The 17,395-nt window shown below is 41.7% G+C and overlaps 2 protein-coding genes across 10 annotated transcripts in view; one reads left to right on the top strand and one right to left on the bottom strand.

The window, feature by feature from the left end:
• The window catches only part of TTI1 (TELO2 interacting protein 1), a 44,411-nt gene extending 43,497 nt beyond the window's left edge, over positions 1–914 (bottom strand). For 4 of the 9 annotated variants that reach the window (XM_081257763.1, XM_081257766.1, XM_081257769.1 and 1 more), the window contains exon 1: positions 720–905. The gene's annotated coding sequence lies outside the window, so the exon portion shown is untranslated. Of the gene's footprint in view, positions 1–603; positions 690–719 lie in introns of those variants that run through there. The other 5 variants (XM_081257764.1, XM_081257765.1, XM_081257770.1 and 2 more) reach the window with 4 other exon arrangements.
• A 67-nt stretch (positions 915–981) lies between these two features.
• RPRD1B (regulation of nuclear pre-mRNA domain containing 1B) overlaps positions 982–17,395 on the top strand; it is a 58,096-nt gene continuing 41,682 nt past the window's right edge. The window contains exons 1-3 of the mRNA XM_081257773.1: positions 982–1,560; positions 7,404–7,533; positions 14,766–14,899. Coding sequence (XP_081113899.1) covers positions 1,410–1,560; positions 7,404–7,533; positions 14,766–14,899 — 415 coding nt within the window. The 5' untranslated portion in view covers positions 982–1,409. The remainder of the gene's footprint in view (positions 1,561–7,403; positions 7,534–14,765; positions 14,900–17,395) is intronic.

The following is a 17,395-nucleotide window of genomic DNA, read 5'->3' as shown; positions in this document are numbered from 1 at the left end:
TCACTATGTGAAAACACAGTGTCTAGCCCATAGCAGCAGCTCGTTATGTTGGCTATGATTATGATGACTCCATTCTGAAGGAGGAGTAAAAGCACCTAAGCAAAGAACAGCGCAGTATGAGCAAAAGCAGGCATCAACTAGTACAGTGCCTCCTAACTGGAATCTGCCCACAACTGGTCAGTCCCACTATGATCAGGACATTTAAAAATTCTACTGCGTCTACAATAACCTAACTCCCTACCACCACCCCACAGCAGTTACAAGAACAAATTTCTCTGCTGATGTGATATTGGAATTTAAAACTTTTAAAAAATAGTTAAAGGATAAAGTCTCAAATAGTGTTTCTTAAAGGTCAACGAACCCATTGACTTCCTTACCCTACTCCCCCCACAAAGTTAACATGTATTACTTAAATTTGAGCAATAGTCAAATGAACCCCCAGAAGGTAGCCTGTAATTCCCTGAATACAACAACCAACTAAGAGCCGGGAGCACAAGGGTGTGTTTGACGGCGGTCCTGTCACAGACTAAACATCGCAACTGGCCACTAAAGGTGGTCCCGGAGGCCTAGTGGAAGCCCACCGCGTGAGAAGGGGGGCGTCACCTTTGGAAAAAGAACAGCAAGAGCCAAGGCGTGGAGGCGTGAAAAGTGCACGTGGGTGGCTTGGCAGAACCAAAAAAAGCTTTTTGTGGGGGGCGGCCAGAGAGCAGGACACGTACGGAGGAAGAGTGCTGCTGGGGCCTGCCAGGTGACGGAGAAAGGTCCCGTTCCAATCCCAGGTCATGGTCTCTCAGCCTCAGCATCCCCTCCGGATCCCCCCCTAAGGGCTCGCGGTTGCTGTCTCCCTCTCGTTCGCGCCACTCTCCCTTACCTCGTCTTCCAGCCTTTCCCTCACTCTCGCACCTCCTCCGCCGCGCCGGAAGTGACGCGTAACGCGCGCGCCGCACCGCGCCAGAAAGGTTCTGCGGGAGCGGGAGAAAGGGTTCCGGTGACACTCACTGCGCCGGCGTGCGGGCGCGAGCGGTCAAAGCGCCTTCCGGAGGCCGCCGAAGTGCGCCCTTTTCCCTGCCTGTCGCTTTCGGAGTGCTCCGAGCGAAATTCAAAGAGGTCTTCGCCACCGGAGGGGTGTTTTTCTACACTCTGACTCCCCTCGGTGCCCCGCTTCTCCGGCTCTTGCCCTTTGACCCTGCTATCGCGGCGGGGTGAGAGGTCGGTGGCCATCTTGTGGCGGCGGCGCGGGCGGCTGTTACTGCGGAGACCCATCCCCTCCCCCTCCTGGCCGCCCCGGCCGTCTGTCAGTCATAAAGAGTCCCGCAGGCCGCCAGGTGAGGTCCCGGCCTCGTGCCGTCGCTCTCCCCGCCGCACTGGGCGGCCCAGGCCGATCCCTGCCGGGCCTCGCCGCCGCCACCATGTCCTCCTTCTCCGAGTCGGCGCTGGAGAAGAAGCTCTCAGAGCTGAGCAACTCTCAGCAGAGCGTGCAGACCCTCTCCCTGTGGCTCATCCACCACCGCAAGCACGCGGGACCCATCGTCTCGGTGTGGCACCGCGAGCTCCGCAAAGGTAAACACTCCCTCTACCCCCATGGGTCCTCCTCCCGGGTAGCCCTCTCCCGCACCCCCTCCCGAGGCCCCTCTAGCTTCTTAGCTGAGCCTGGCTTTCCAGGCCTGGGCCTCTGGTTGATTGCGCTTCTGAGGTTGGAGACAGTGTTATCCCCATTTCTCGGAGAAGGAAACCGAGGCCTGGGAAGGTTTAAGGTACTTGTCTGAGGTTTCACCGACCGGGGCTCAGGACTCCCAGTTAACCCAGCCGCTTTCCTCTCCGGCTCCTCCTGACACTTGTGACCATTATTCTCTCGGCAGCGTTGAGTGCCTGGTGGAGGGTACAGGCCTTAGCCTGTTGTGTGCCAGGCGGTTGCTGGGCATTCGGAGTAAGATTACCTAGATCGAGCCCTGGCTCAGCCACTTACTAGCTGAGTGATACCGGGCAAGTTTTTTCTCTCTAAGCCTGTTTTCTCATCTGTCAAAAGAGGACAAGGGTAACTGCCACTTCCAGAGCCTTTATTCTGTGCCAGTCACTGTGCTAGGACCTTATGTATGGCCTCGCACTTAGTCCTCAGCACTGCCCTGGGAAGTGGGTGCAGTCACTGCCATTGCAGAGAAGTCAAGGGGCCACACCACCTAGACCTTGCCTCTCAGGTTCCTCTTCTCATGCAGCTCTCCTTGGTTCTAGACCCTGCTCAGCATCTGGCAGCCATTGATTGAGCTCAGCCTGTTGCGTGCCAGGCACTGGGTTGGGAGCTTGATAGCATGTTGGCTCCAGAGGCCAAGTGCCTCTGGAGCCTGACTTTGCCATTTACTGAGCCCCCGCCGCTTCACCTCTCTTTCCTTCAGTTTCCTGATCTGTAAAATAGAGATAATGATAACTGATATTTACTGTGCCTTTGTTCTGTGCCAAGTGCAGTACTGATATTACATATTACATACATTGTCATTTTTTACAGTCTCTGAGTTCTGTGAAGTAGGAACTCAGCAGATGAGAAAAAACGGAGGCTCAAACAACTTGAGGTGAAGAGTAAACAGGATAATCCACATGAACATCTAGCATGGTGTCAGGCAGAGTGTAGGCATTGGATAAATAATGGTGAGGTGGGATACTGATGACTCAGTGTGGGGCATGTTCTTTGCCTCAGATTGCTTACAGTCTGCTGGGGAAAGAATGGGCACCTACCCAGCTATCTGATACCCCAGTGAGCTTCATAGCAGAAAGCTGAGCAAATGAAGCTTAGCACTGTTTTGGACAGCCTGTATGTGGTAGGCCCTTTATAGCATAGGAAGTAACTCTTCATGTGTTCTCTGCTATCTGTGAGGTCAGGATGTCACTCTGTTTTATAGATGAGGAAACTGAAGTGGCTAAGTGGTATTTTCAAGGCCTTAGAACCAATGAGGCTCAGACTACATCAGACTGGCAGACACCAAAATCCAGGATTCTTTCAGAAGACCCAGTTCTAGTCCTCTGGCAGAGATCCCCCACCCCCCAAATATCATGTGCTGTACTGAGATGGGGGTCCCCTCAGCCCTCAGGGTAGTTGGGGGATAGAGCCTGGGCCTCCCAGGGCGCCATTCATGTACCCCACTGTGCCATTCAGATATTATTTCTGTCATCTGAGATGTGGCGGAAAAATTCGAATTGCTTTCTACAGGATCCTATCTGGTAGGATCTCAGAGGCACGTCAAAATCCACCTCAGATGTCACTTTTGTGAAGCCATCTTGATTCCCCACCTCACCCTATTTGAGATACAGAAAATAAAGAGTACTTTCGTTTATGAAGCTCCTTTAACCCTAATCTCATATGATGAAACCTTAAGTTGTAAGTAGGTCAGCATTATTATCCCCATTTTATAGATGAGAAGATACAGATATGAAGAGATGAAGTGCTTTGTTAATGAGTGTACAGCTGGGACATTAGTCCAGAGCTCCAAGACGCCGAAACTTGTTTTCAGGTACCTAGTGCATCAGTGCACTTAATAAGTGAAGGTGATCATCTTACTCCAGCCAAACCCGTAGTGCTTTTATTTATTAGAATTAATCTGCATTTATTTCAATCTTACTAGTTATGTCTCTTTCACTGGATTATGTTTTGAGGGAGAAACTAGCTCTTCCAGTTGTCAGTAATGTACACAACGTTTAGCATGGTGCCTGTTAACACAGTTAAATAGTTTAGGATTAGTTTAGTTTAGTTTAAATTGTGGTCTCTTGACATCATTTTCATGGCTGAGTAAAGGATCAAGCGGCACTGTCTAATAGAGCTTTCTGTGATGACAGAAATGTTTTATATCTGCTGTGCAACAAGGTAGCCTCTTGCCATGAGCACTTGAAATGTGTGACTAAGGAAGTAAACTTTCAAATAAATACAATTGAAAATTCAGTTCCTGAGTTTTGTTAGCTACAAATTAAGTGTTCAGTAGCCACATGTGGCTAGTGGCTATCATACTGGACAGTGCAGAACTAGAGGATGCTCTTCCAAGCATCAGTGTACAGTTTCCTAATACCTAGCCTTCCTTCATGAATTGAAAATGCCCCCGCACTGAAGTGGAAAAATATTTTGTGCCCTAATGTTAGAATTGACTAGCCCTTTAGGTTCTAGCCCACCCTGAATCTTTAAAAATGGACATTTCTATCTATAGTCAAGTCATTTCCTTAAGACATTCACAAACCATCTCTGTTTTGCCTCCAAATATTTATGAGACTTTAAAAGTTTTCTTTTTCCTGCTTAAGTACTACTTCTCTTCATGATGTGTTATTTTCTTCCCATTCCCTAGGAATAATTCTTAATTTATCCCTTTGGGCTCTGTTCTAGGTAGAACTTCTCTCTTTCTTTTTGGAGCAGTTTGGTGTAAAATACCCTAAGATGAACATTTTTTAGTAGTGCTTTTGTACCTTACATTTGTACTACTACTACCTTTAGTAGTGCAGGTAAATAGGCCTTTTTTTAAAAAAAATTACTTTCTCTAGATGTCAAAACCAGCCAAACAAGTGAAAAATTTTGGTCAGCCAGTTATTTAAACTTTGCTCAATAACTATTTCAACCAATTTGGAATGGGCCTCGGTAGGGAGTGAAAGAATCCATACTGACATATTGGAAAGACATTTGAACAAGTGAGTTATCACCCAGGGCTGGAGTAGAGGGTGTGTGTGTCCTGTGTATTATGACTGTGTGTGTTCAAGTGCTCTAGAGCTTTGTGGGTTTTTGTTGTTGTTTGCTTGTTTTGGCCACACTGCCCAGCTTCTGGGATCTTAGTTCCCTGACCAGGGATCGAACCTCGGCCCCTCGGAAGTGAGAGCAAGGAGTCCTAACCACTGGACCTCCAGGGAATTCCCTTTAGGGCTTTGTTATATTACCTTTACACACATGGTGCTCAAGTTGATTATTCAGGATGCTGGATGTGGAGGGATAAAGTTTTATCCTAAATTCCCATTGCTAAGTTTGAGGGTGATGAGAATTAATTGGTATTGTAGATAGTGAAAACCCTGGCTATCTTAGCTATCATATTTGTAATACTGCAAAATGTATCAGGTCTTGAATGGCCAAATTGCATTTTACAATATGGATTCTGGGTTTTTTGTCTTGTTTTGTTTTGTTTTTTGTGGTATGCAGGCCTCTCACTGTTGTGGCCTCTCCCGCTGCGGAGCACGGGCTCTGGACGCGCAGGCCCAGCGGCCATGGCTCACGGGCCCAGCTGGTCCGCGGCATGCGGGATCCTGCCGGACTGGGGCACGAACCTGTGTGCCCTGCATCGGCAGGCGGACTCTCAACCACTGCGCCACCAGGGAAGCCCTGGATTCTGGGTTTTTTAACATGAAGTATATTAGTCCAATTTGCTCTCTAGAAGTTCTGTTTTGCTTACTTTCTTACTTACGTACATATTTATTTATTTATTTATCTTTGGCTGCGTTAGGTCTTTGTTGCTGCGTGCGGGCTTTTCTCTAGTTGTGGTGAGTGGGGACTACTCTCCATTGCAGTGCACGTGCTTCTTACTGTGGTGGCTTCCCTTGTTGCGGAGCACAGGCTCTAGGTGCATGGGCTTCAGTAGTTGTGGCTCGCAGGCTCAGTAGTTGTGGCTCGCGGGCTCTAGAGCGCATGCTCAGTAGTCCTGGTGCACGGGCTTAGTTGCTCTGCGGCATGTGGGATCTTCCTGGACCAGGCTTCCAACCCGTGTCCCCTGCATTGGCAGGCGGATTCTTAACCACTGCGTCACCAGGGAAGCCCTGTTTTACTTTTAAATCTAACTTTCATGGCGTTATAAACTTGGTAGTTTAACTTGCTGCAACATCCTAGAACAAGGTTTGCTTTAAAAAAAAAAAAGAAAAAGAAAAAGCTTTTTGCTGTAATTATACCTTTGTAGCAACAGTGGGATATTGAAACTATTCACACTTTTGTTCTGTTTTTGAATAATAATTAGAACAGTTAAAGATAGTTCCAGGTTTTCAATATTCTCATCAGTTGGCCATCTAAACTAGGTTATTATCAGAAGGTTAGTACATTTCAGGATATCCATATTTAATTTTATGAGCACTTTAAGTCATCAGTTTCAACTATAACATGCTTTAAAAATCTTGTTTTTAACTTGAGTTATTCTCCTGTAGCTACATTTTAAAATGTCAGATCTTGAGCCTGCTGTGTCAGAATTTATACATGCTGTGTGCATTTCAAAAGAAACAAATGCTTTCTGAGAGCAGTGGAGTAAGGACTAGTAATTCAGGTGTAAAGGTTGACATAGGGCTTGCTTGAGTCTTTTGGGCACTTTGGCATTGGAGAAAACTTAATGTTTTGAACTATCTGATTGTGTTATTATTTATTTCTTTTAAAAGAAAACTGGGACCAAAAATGGTAGTGATGTAACTTTACGGTTGAAGAGTTATGTGCACAGAAGCCAGGAAATTCAGTAATGTTCCCCCAAGCAACTGTAACTCAGACATATTGTGTGAGGTTTTTATGGTTTAATGCATGCTACCATATAGAGTAATAGGAAATACTACATTTAGTAGGTATAAGAGAGAAGAATTATATTTTTTGTGGGAGCCATAATTTTGCATATCCAGATTTCAGACCTGTGTAAATTTTCAGTGATCACGTAACAATAATGTATATTTGTATTTTGAGATAAATATCCATTGGTGCATCTAGAGATTCCTCTGGATTGTAGAGTTGATATCATTGACTGATTATGGTTATTGGGATGTTCAAAGAGAAATTCTTGGTCTAGGAGCATAAATTACAAGTATCTTTTAAAGCTGAAACTTAACTCAGTCTTTCATTCTGTGGTATTTGATAATTAACAGTGAGTAAGAAATGCTCGTTTTTGCAGTGTAATAAATGAAAACCTTGGTTTTAACATGTCTTCTGGAGATGTATTGACAGCTTATCCTTTAGGAATTGACTGGAGAATACTGACTGCTTATCCTTTAGGAATTTTCTTTGGATTATCTTAATTTTTACTGCCAATTAATTACCCTGACTAAAATAACACAGAAATTAAGATGGCGTATTCTTTTTTTTTTTTTGAAAAACAATTTTATTGAACTATAATTCACATTCCACACAAGCCACTCCTTTAGAATATACAATTCAGTGGTTTTTAGTATGTTCGCAGTTATGCAACTATCACCACAATCAGTTAAGATGGCGTATTCTTGTTTTGTTTTTTTTTAAAAATTGTATTCTCAATCCTGTTTTACTAGACACCTCCAGGAGTCCCTTAAATTGTTTTTTCAAACATAGCAGTCTTGACCTCAAGTAGATAATGCTTGTCTTAGTGTTCTTTAGGAGTAGCTTAGGGCAGAAGAATTGTGGATTGAGAATTTCCTTGGTGTAAGCTAAATTATCTTCTTTTCTTTTTTTCCAGCCAAATCAAATAGAAAGCTTACTTTTCTGTACTTAGCCAATGATGTCATTCAAAACAGTAAAAGGAAAGGACCTGAATTCACTAGAGAATTTGAATCTGTCCTTGTGGATGCTTTTTCTCACGTTGCCAGGTATGTTTTCTGGTTTTTTGTTCTGTTTTGTTTTTGAATGCATTACCTTTTCCTTTTTGTTCTTTCTTTTTTTGTGTGTGATAGCCTTTGTAACTTGACAACTTCATACTTTTTAAAAAGAGGTACTTTATAGAGAGTTGCAGAGGCCAAATTGTGGTTTTATATTTTGCCTGAACCCTTGAGAACTATCTCAGACAAGTAAATATTTTGATGCATTGAAGGGACTCAGTCTAGCACTTGAAGCACATCTTTTCTCCTAGATGTATTCACTATTGAATTCACTTCTTGAATATGGTACTTTCCTTGGTTTGGCTGAGTTGTCTCATTAGCTTATGGTCAAAAAACAAAGCTAAATAGTACAAGGGAACTTTGCAGTAACAAAACCTTAATAGCAAGAAATTAGCTGCTGTGCCTTTGTTTTTACTTACTTCTGGATGTCTACATGTCTAACTTACTAAAAATAGTAGTCATTACTGTACCTGCAAAGATAGTAATTATTAGTGTGGAAAGTAAGATATTTGCTCTGGCTCTGTCATATTAAGTGTGTGCCACTATTGTGTTCTGTGACAGAGGACGGGGGTGGGTAGAGCATACTTACAGCTGATATCACGGAAACTATACATTTAATTAACAGTTTTACAAATCACTTTTATTTATTTAAAAACTAACTGTTTTTTGTAGATATAAGTTAGTTGCCTAGGAGGAGCAAAGAAAAACTATTTTTCACTAGAATATTAATAAGTAAGCAAATCAAACAAAACATCTTTGCCAAAGGAAACTGGGAAGGGTGAGAAAGAGACTAGTGGGTTAAACGAAAATTGTTCTAAGGTCTAGAGTGTAAGTGAAAGACCTGAAGTGTGAAAGTAAGTCTGGCATTCCGTGAAAGATTTGGAAAGATTGAAGGAGTGAAATGAGAACTCCAAAAGATTTTTAAGAAATGACATCTAGCTTTGTAGAGATGGATAAAAGATTTCTGTTAGTCAACTGGCTTTTTTGTTTGTTTTGAACGTGGATACTGAAAAAGCAGAATGTTTGGGAACTTGAAAAAATATTGAGTCGTCATAACAGAATAAGCTTAGAACAGACTACTAGAGTAGCCCACTGAAATTGGAGACAGGCATTTTCCTGTTTTGAGGAGATTCAGTTCAGTTTCCTAGACGTTGGCTGTAGCTCTGCCTCCAGCACTGAGTGGCCTTGGATGTGTTATGTAGCTTTCTGAGCCCACGTTTCCAGGTTAGTTAAAAGGGAATGTCACCACCTGTCTCATTAGAGTTGTGAGGCTAAAGTAAAACAACAATGCTCAATCCACAGTCTTTGCCCATTCATGGGCGTATATTATATTATAAACTATGTGAAGAGAAAGACTGTTTCTTTTTTGTTCTTTCCTGTATTCCAGACACCTAATAGAGTATCTGGCACAGAACTACTGGGTTTTGTACCTTCAGGAACACCATTTAGATAGTCTTGATGTGAATGGTGTCCCAGGAGCTGAGCAACATTGTGGTCTGCCCTGGCACAGAGTAGGGATTCAGTAAGTAGTTGTTGAATAAGTTAATAAATTTAGGGTATAAGAAATTGACTAAAGTAATTCCCTATAGGGATAGTAAACATAACATTTTTCCTTAAAAATTTAACAGCAATCATACGTAGTTCCCAAATCAGAAAAGTGTAAGTAGAAAAGCGGTGGGAGAAGGAGGGATGAGCAATACCAGGATTAAAAATTTTTCTACTTGGTTATCATCTTAAAACCTATCTAGGAGGCACTGTAAAAATGTCTTGGCAAATTCTGTGGCATTATGGGGAAAATAGACCTGATCCTTTTAAATAAAAAAAGATAGCTCTATTACCTTTCATTTTTGCATTCTTCTGGTTCTTTTAAGCTCCCCATGTCTCTAAGCTCCCTCCCCACCCCCACCCCCACCCCCATAATTAGAATAGAAAGTCCAGCCACACCACTTCAGTCCTGATGCACCTTATCAACAGTAGAAAGTGCTCTCTGTACAGTTTTTCTGTGGCCAATTGATGAACAAAGATAGTGGACCCATTAATATTGACTAAAATAGATTAGGAATCTTTTTATGATAATTTCCTATCTCCTCCCTCAAACCCCCTACCCCCTAGGAAGGAAACAACAAACCTCTCAAGTCAGAGAAAGCTGCCAAGCTCATAGGGTAGATTTAATTTGAATAGCAGTTTAAGTAACCAGAGTTTAAACTTATTTTCCATACAAATGCCTTCTTGTTTTCTTCTTAGTTTGGAGATAGTTCACTTAATCTTTCCTTCAAGATGTATTTAAGTGCCTTTGTGCAAAGTACTGATGCAGACACTAGGGGGGCAAGCAGTGAACAAGGCAGGCAAGGACAAAATGAATAAGATACTTTCAGAGAGTGATAATATGTGATAATAAGGGAGAGGCAGGAACCTGAGGTCCAGGGTGTTGCTCTAGTGTAGGCTAGAGATGACATTGGCTAGGACTCAGGAGCATTGAGGAGATAATAGCTTCTACTTGTTGAATGTTTGCTTTGTTTACTTCATGGGTAGATTTGTGCCCCCGCCCGCACCCCCCCCCCATGTAAAACTGATAGGATTAGTGGGAGCTTGGTAGTGAGGGAAAAGAGAAATCAAAGATTATTTCTAGGTTTTTGGCATGAGTATGTGGATGGCTGATGATGCTGTTTACCGAGGTGGAGATTGAGGTAAAGATATGGTAGAGGAAATCAAGAGTTCTGTTTTGGCCATGTTAAGTTTGAGATGGCTAATAGATATTATATTCCAAAGGGTGATGCCATATAGGCGGATGGATGAAACAGTCTTGAAGCTCAGTAGGAAATTGATTTCTGGAGACATAAATTTGGAATTATCACCATATACATATTTATTTCCTGTTATAACAGTCATGGGTCCCCAAGACCACTTCCAGGTCTGGTGACTTGCTAGGAGGACTCACAGGACTTGTGTATAGTTGTGTTCCTGGCTATGATTTATTACAGTGAAAGGATATAAAGCAAAATTAGCAAAGGGAAAAGGTGCAAGGGATGAAGTCCAGAGGAGACGAGGCGTAAGCTTCCAAGAGTCCTTTCATAGTGGAGTCACACAAGACATACTTAATTCTTCCCCCTTTGAACTGTGGCAACACATGTGAAGTGTTCTACCTGAGAAGCCCATTAGAGATGTAGTACCTAGGGATTTTGTTAGGGTTGGTCGCAGGCACTCTGCCAAAATTCTAGGCTCCCAGAAGGAAAGCAGGTGTTCAGCATAAACCATACTGTTTGTATAAGCACAGTAAACCACCCTTATCAGTTAGGAAATGATGGGAACACTTCTGAAATCCAGGTTCCGAGATGCCAGTCAAGGGCCAACCTCATGAGCAGGCCTGTTAAGGGCAGCAGTCTCAGGCCTGCTATGTTAACTCTTTTCTACACAATTGCAAAGGACTGTTTCTGCTCTACCTTTACATGAGGTGCTGTTGGAAGTGCTGAGGATACTTAGAAAGAATTTATGCCCTGGGTAGGCCTGCCATAGGCCTACTGTGCATGGGATAAGAGACAAGTACACAAATTATAGTGGGTGTACCAAGGCAGTGCCATTAGAGCTGCAGAGGAAGAAAAGGCCCCCACGCTGGCTTGGCAAGCCCTCTGGTATCCAGCTGACACTTCAAGCAGTAGTCCTACATGTGTATAATACATACTTTTCACTTTTTAGATCAAATTTTCAGTGGTTGAATTTATAAATATTTAGAATTAAGATACTAAGTTGTGTTCTGCAAAGTAAGTTACATATGTACTTATTTATCATCTTTCAGTTTATTCATTGATAAGTGGCAAAGATTTTTTGTGTTTTTTCACTTAATGATTTCTCAAGTTAGAATGGAGTTAGTACAACTTGAAAAGATAGCTCCTTGTGTCATAAAATGACTTTTTTGCTTTGGTTATATCCAATTTCAGGTGCTAAAGTGACTTCCACTTCATTGGAGCTACTTAGGGCAAAACCGCATCAGTAAAAAGACTTCTTTACTGTTGTGTCTATATCTTTAGACCTTAGCCGGCAAAAATTTGATTGACTGTAGTGCTCAAAGAATTAACCTGTCGTGGTTAATTATGTTCACTAATTAAAGTAGAGCTCCCTTTTGGCTGTAGCCTTTAGTGGTGAAAGCCTTTTGAAAATCTTGTGGTTACAACAGGTTTGAGCATCAGTATCCACTATACAGTAGTGTACTGTGCAGCTGTACTCACTATCAGTCTTTTTTTTTTTGCGGTATGAGGGCGTCTCACTGTTGTGGCCTCTCCCGTTTTGGAGCACAGGCTCCGGACTGGACGCGCAGGCTCAGCGGCCATGGCTTACGGGCCCAGCCGCTCCGCGGCATGTGGGATCTTCCCGGGACCGGGGCTCGAACCCGTGTCCCCTGCATCAGCAGGCGGACTCTCAACCACTGCGCCACCAGGGAAGCCCACTATCAGTCTTAAGCCCCAAATAGCCCCAGGAATGGAGGATGGTGGTTGGATGGGTGTTGTGCCCCTCCCAACCCTTTTAACTAAATCCTTGATAAGAATTTGTTTTCGTGATTGGTTTCTCTTTTAAGAGAATTTGCAGAGAACAGATTTTATGTTAAAAGTACCAACCAGTTAAGTTCTGATTAGTTGTGATTTTGTTACCGTAGTTATAATGACTTTATTTTTCTAAAGCCTACATTTGATCACATTAGGGACTTCCCATTGCCTTCAGGATAAAGGCCACATGTTTAGTATGGCATTTAGGGTCCTCTATAATCTAATTCCACTGTATCCCTCCAGATTCTTCTGCTGTTTCCACCCCCCCCCCCAATATAGTACTTCAGCCCCCGGAATTACTCAGAACCTTTTGCTCTTCACCTTGTTCTGTTTTGGGGATTCCATTCAAGCGAGAGGAGAAAGCATGAGCATAGGCACATGTACCAGTGGCAGCAAGTGCTGAGTAGAAAATACTTACCATTGAGTGTTGCCAGAACATGAAGCCTCAGGTAGGGTGTGGAGAGGTGAGGGGCTGCTGGGTCAAGAACCTAGAGGTCAGGACTTAGGCCTTGTTCTTTGTATTCCAAGCACAGTATTTCAGAAACCTTAATGTGCAGATGAATGCTTAATTGATGTCTGACATGAATGACCTTGATGTGGTAAAATGGTCGTTGAAAGTTAACTAATTGTATGGCCTACTGAAACCTTTCTAACATTTTTCAAAAAAAACATTGCAATTAAATATTTATTGTGCTTGTTCTAGGGCATATAGCAGTGGGGGAAAAAGACAAATCCCTGCCCTTGTGGAAATCACATTCAGATGGAAAGAGAGTATAAACAACAGGGAAACTGAATATATAGCACATCAGAAGATAAATTGTGTGGAGAAAAATTAAGTAGGAGTAGGGAGTGTAATTTTAAGTAGGGAGATGAGGAGAGGATTCACTGAAAAGGTGCTGTGTGAATATACGCACCTGAAGGAGGAGAGCAAAGGAGCCTTGCCTGGCCTGAGCCTTGGTTCCAAGCTAAGTGCAAAGGTCCTACACTTTATGGCAGGAGGGCCAGGGAGCTGTTGAGGAGGGAGGGGAGAGTGAGGATAGGTGAGGTCAGAGAAATAATGGGCTGGGCTGAGAAGGGCTTTGTAGGCTCCATTAGGACTTTCACTTTTATTCTGAGGGAGACCAGGAAGAACCATTGGAAGTTTTGAGCAAAGGAGCAACATGATCTACCTTAACACAACAGTTAGGATTGGACTTTTAAAACTTGAGAATAGATGGTTGGAGGACAGGGTGGAAGCAGGGAGACTAGTAATGAGGCTGTTGCAGGAATCAGACAAGAGATGATAGTGGCTTGGGTCAGGCTGAGAGCAGAGAAAGAGGTGAGAAGTAATTTGTTTCTAGGTGTATTTTGAAGATGGAGTAGAGATGTTTTTATTATAAATATCAAGGTCATATCTTTAAGTTTTATAAATATCAGTGGAAATTTCCCCCTCACCCCGACCTCTGACTTTAAAAAAAAGCTTTACCAATAGAATAATTAATTTGTATGTATCCTGATTTAGTTAGTACTTTAACCCCCAATTTAGTGAAATTTGCCGCTAATAATTCATAAGTAATACAATCTGACCAGATTAGGCTGAAAACTCAGCTCATCTTGAGTGTTAACGTAAGTTTTAGAAAAGTGCTGTTAGGGCTGGGGGTGGGTGAAATTCCCATCTGAGTTGAATTTTATATGGTTTCTTCTTGAGGTTCCTATTAAAGATACTGACTTAGATACTAAGATGTCAGGGTAACCCTTCTTGTTTATAGTTCCTCAGTGTAAGGTCATTGACACCTAGACAGCCTCACAGAACAGAACAATTCATAGTAACACAGTACATGGTGAGGGAATTTGTTTTCCTTTCAGAAAGTCTCCCCCCATGCTTCCACTTGCTCTCTCACACTTTATGGTAAACAGCTGCTTCACCCTGAGTGCGAGTTATGGTCATCTCATTGAAAAATAAGAGAGTGATATGTTTTAAGAGAGTAATATATCAGGAAAAAAACTAGCTTCTTTCATTCAGATATAAATTACAAAGGACTGTATTATGCTCGGTGTGTTCTAAGATGATTTGCTAGACACCTTTGTGTGAATCTGGAATACAGACCTAGCCTGGAATTAAAATAATTATGAAGTAGTGAGTTTAAAGTTGAGATCAGTCTTGACATATATGTATGTACGATTGTATTTATACATATTAGAGGTGTTGGTGTGTTAGCATTGATGAGTTATTATGAATTTCTTCCCCACTTTAAACATTTGGTTTTAATCATTTTTTTCCTGTCCTTAAAAATTTTGGCCTGCTTTAATTTCCAGCAGTATATCTGGCACTAGATTTCAGTTAATGCCTTGTAAAAAGCAAGCTGTCACAATTGATATGATTGATTTTTGATAATTCTCTGTCAGTAAAAATCAGCCTTTGGCTTTTTGCCCTATTTGCCCCATCTTTCAAAGAGGATAAAAGACACAGATTAATTCCGTAGCATAATCCCTCTCTCTTCTCTACACACCACAAGAAGAATGTAGTTTCTGGTCAAGTTTTGAATATCCGTTAAGTACAGTATGTACCTTACTCTTCTTTCTGTTTTTAAATATGTAAATTATTTAGTCAGTTGTTGGTTTTTTTTTTTTTTTTAAAGTAAATCTGTCCTAATTAAAAGCAAAAAATCTTAAGCTTATATATATCTTTTCGTCTTTTCTGGGCAGAGAGGCAGATGAAGGCTGTAAAAAACCTTTAGAAAGATTGCTGAACATCTGGCAAGAAAGAAGTGTGTATGGCGGCGAGTTCATACAGCAGCTGAAGCTGTCTATGGAGGACTCCAAGAGCCCTCCCCCCAAAGGTAGAAACATCACCACATGTTTACAGCTCTTGGTCTTTGCCTACTTTCGAATCACATATGAAAAGCTGCAGTGGGGGTTGCTGTGAACCACCAGCGATTATATGATTCTTCAGAGAGAGATGATCATAAACGATGGTGAGAATTTATGTAGTGCTTGCGGTGTGTAAGCCTGGTTCTAGTATTCATGCTATTCATCATCTCATATCCTACCTTTTGATCTGTATTCTCCTTGGCACGCTTATGCCTTTCAGAGACTTTCCTTGCACAAGGGAAAGGAACAACAAAATTGTTCAGAGTTACGGCGAACTAGGAAGTACCCTGGGCTAAGATTTTGTCCGAGCCTCGCCGCTAACTGTTATAGGATCTTGGATAAGTCCTTCAGCCCTTTTGGAACTTGTTTTCATTACATATTGACGTGGTTTGGGGACATACTTTTGATGGTTGTCAGCTGCTGTCTAAAATTGGTTTTGGTCCTTATTGAACCCAGAATATTCTGAGATAGTGTGTTCCTGTTTGTGTGTGAATTTTACCAAGTCCTTCTTAAAAGCTATGTTATTTTTTCTTTTAAAGAGGAGTAAAATCAAACGTTATTTGGTTCTTTGGCTTCCAGTTAGTTGTGGCTTAATTCTAAACGTGACATGTTTCTAAGCTACAGATCTGATGTGACTGTACACATGCTCATTGCCTGGAAGGTCAAGTCCAAATACTAACATAGTATTGAGGACCCTTTATAATGTGAACTACTCTACTGTTCCAGATTCTTCTCCCATCTTCTCACATATACCATATTCTTTGGCCATACCTAGCGATTTCCCCTCTGGATGCTCTGTTGGCACCCCTTCCTTTGCATCTGCTGTTACCTCTGCCTACAATGTCCTTCTGCCCCTTTTGTGTGGTGAACTTATTCCTTAAGAATGCTACTCACGTTCTGACATCTTTGCTAGCTTGTCTGGGCCCATGTAACCAATTCCCTCCATCTTCCTCTGGGACTTTGTACATGTCTCTGCAATAGAACTTAACCACAATTAGTATATGTGATAATATCATTCATTCAGCAACTCTTTTTATTGTGTACCTTTCACAATCTCTTCCAGGTCTGAGTTTATATGCGTTTTAAGGTGGAGTAACTTTCCTGTGAAACTAGAGGTTAGAGGCTTTCTAAGAATGACATACGTGCTTTCAGTCTGCAGGTCATTGTTGTTTTACTTGGAATTGATAGAAAACAATTTTGGGATTGGATTGGATTCTGGCAGTGTTTGTGTTGTGTCCTTTGGAAGTATTCTACACAGTGTTGGGGAATTATCCAACATTCTTTTCTCTCCTCTGACTTGAAGTCCATTGGTAAACAGTGCTGATTTTTTTAAAAACACCTTTGGGCAAGTAGGAGAGCTCTGAGAGATGATGTTTGAAGCTTTGGGCAAGTAGGAGAGCTCTGAAAGATGATGTTTGAAGCTAAGTCAATTAAACAAGCATTTGCCAAACATATGCTTTGAGTAAACAGCTATGCTAGACAGTATAGGAAAGAGCAAGAGAGGAGTGAGAAATAGTTTTGCACTCAGGGAGCAGTCAGACAAATGGGAATTTGTGGCAGTGCTAGATTTGAAAATAGCTCCATTGGGTTTCTGTTTTTTTTTTTTTTTTTTTTTTGAGTGTCTAGACATTAACAGCAATAGAGGCAGTATTACTCTAATGTAGAGGATAATGCTGATCTAAAGATAATTTCTCTTTCTCTAGTTTGTAAAGATGAAAACACATATCAAAAGGTTCCAATGTGTTTGTCTCAACTAACTCACTCTGTCTTCTCACTGCCTTCTTTGGACCTGAGTTATCAGAATATTTTACACAATCCTTTCAAAATATTGATGAGTTTTCCAGAAGCTTATTTCCAAATTTAAATAGTCCTTTTATATTTCAGCCTTAATTCAGGGCTAATTCTTTGTCTTCACACAACTTTACAGAGTTTACTTTTGGAATAAAAATTTTCCTGTGGAGCTGACATTTCTAATGTTGGAGAATGTGTGAGCTTAGGAATTTTGTTTTAGAACTGGAGTTTTCTTGAGTTTGTGTACCTGTAATTTAAAATCTGTGGGGGTTTTTTCTTTCTTTTTTCAATCCCAGGTATAAGACCCAGTGATTCTAAAGTTGTCTCTGTATTCTTGGGAATACTCATGCTGTTGCTTCACTGAGTGGAACTTATTATTTACTTCAGTCCCATATAAATCACACGGTATCCTATAGCTGTAGGCTTTAGAAAGGAAAGGTAGATACAAAGGAAATAGCATTTATTGAGCACCTATTCAGCACCAGCCCCTCTGCTGGCTGCTTTTCACATTAATTTATTTTAGATCCTTACAACTACTCTATGTACTAGGTATTATTTTCCTATTTCAGATGAAGATATTAAGCCTCACAAGGGTACAGTAATTTTGTCCAAGTAGATATAATTGATAAGTAGAGAATTCAAACCCAGATCTATATAACTTAAAAGCCTGTGTT

The sequence above is a fragment of the Mesoplodon bidens genome (genome assembly GCF_964165515.1).
Source record: "Mesoplodon bidens genome assembly, chromosome: 15".
NCBI classification, from domain to species: Eukaryota; Metazoa; Chordata; class Mammalia; order Artiodactyla; family Ziphiidae; genus Mesoplodon; species Mesoplodon bidens.
Note: the sequence above shows the minus strand (reverse complement) of the source record. Positions and strands in the feature narration are given on the sequence as shown.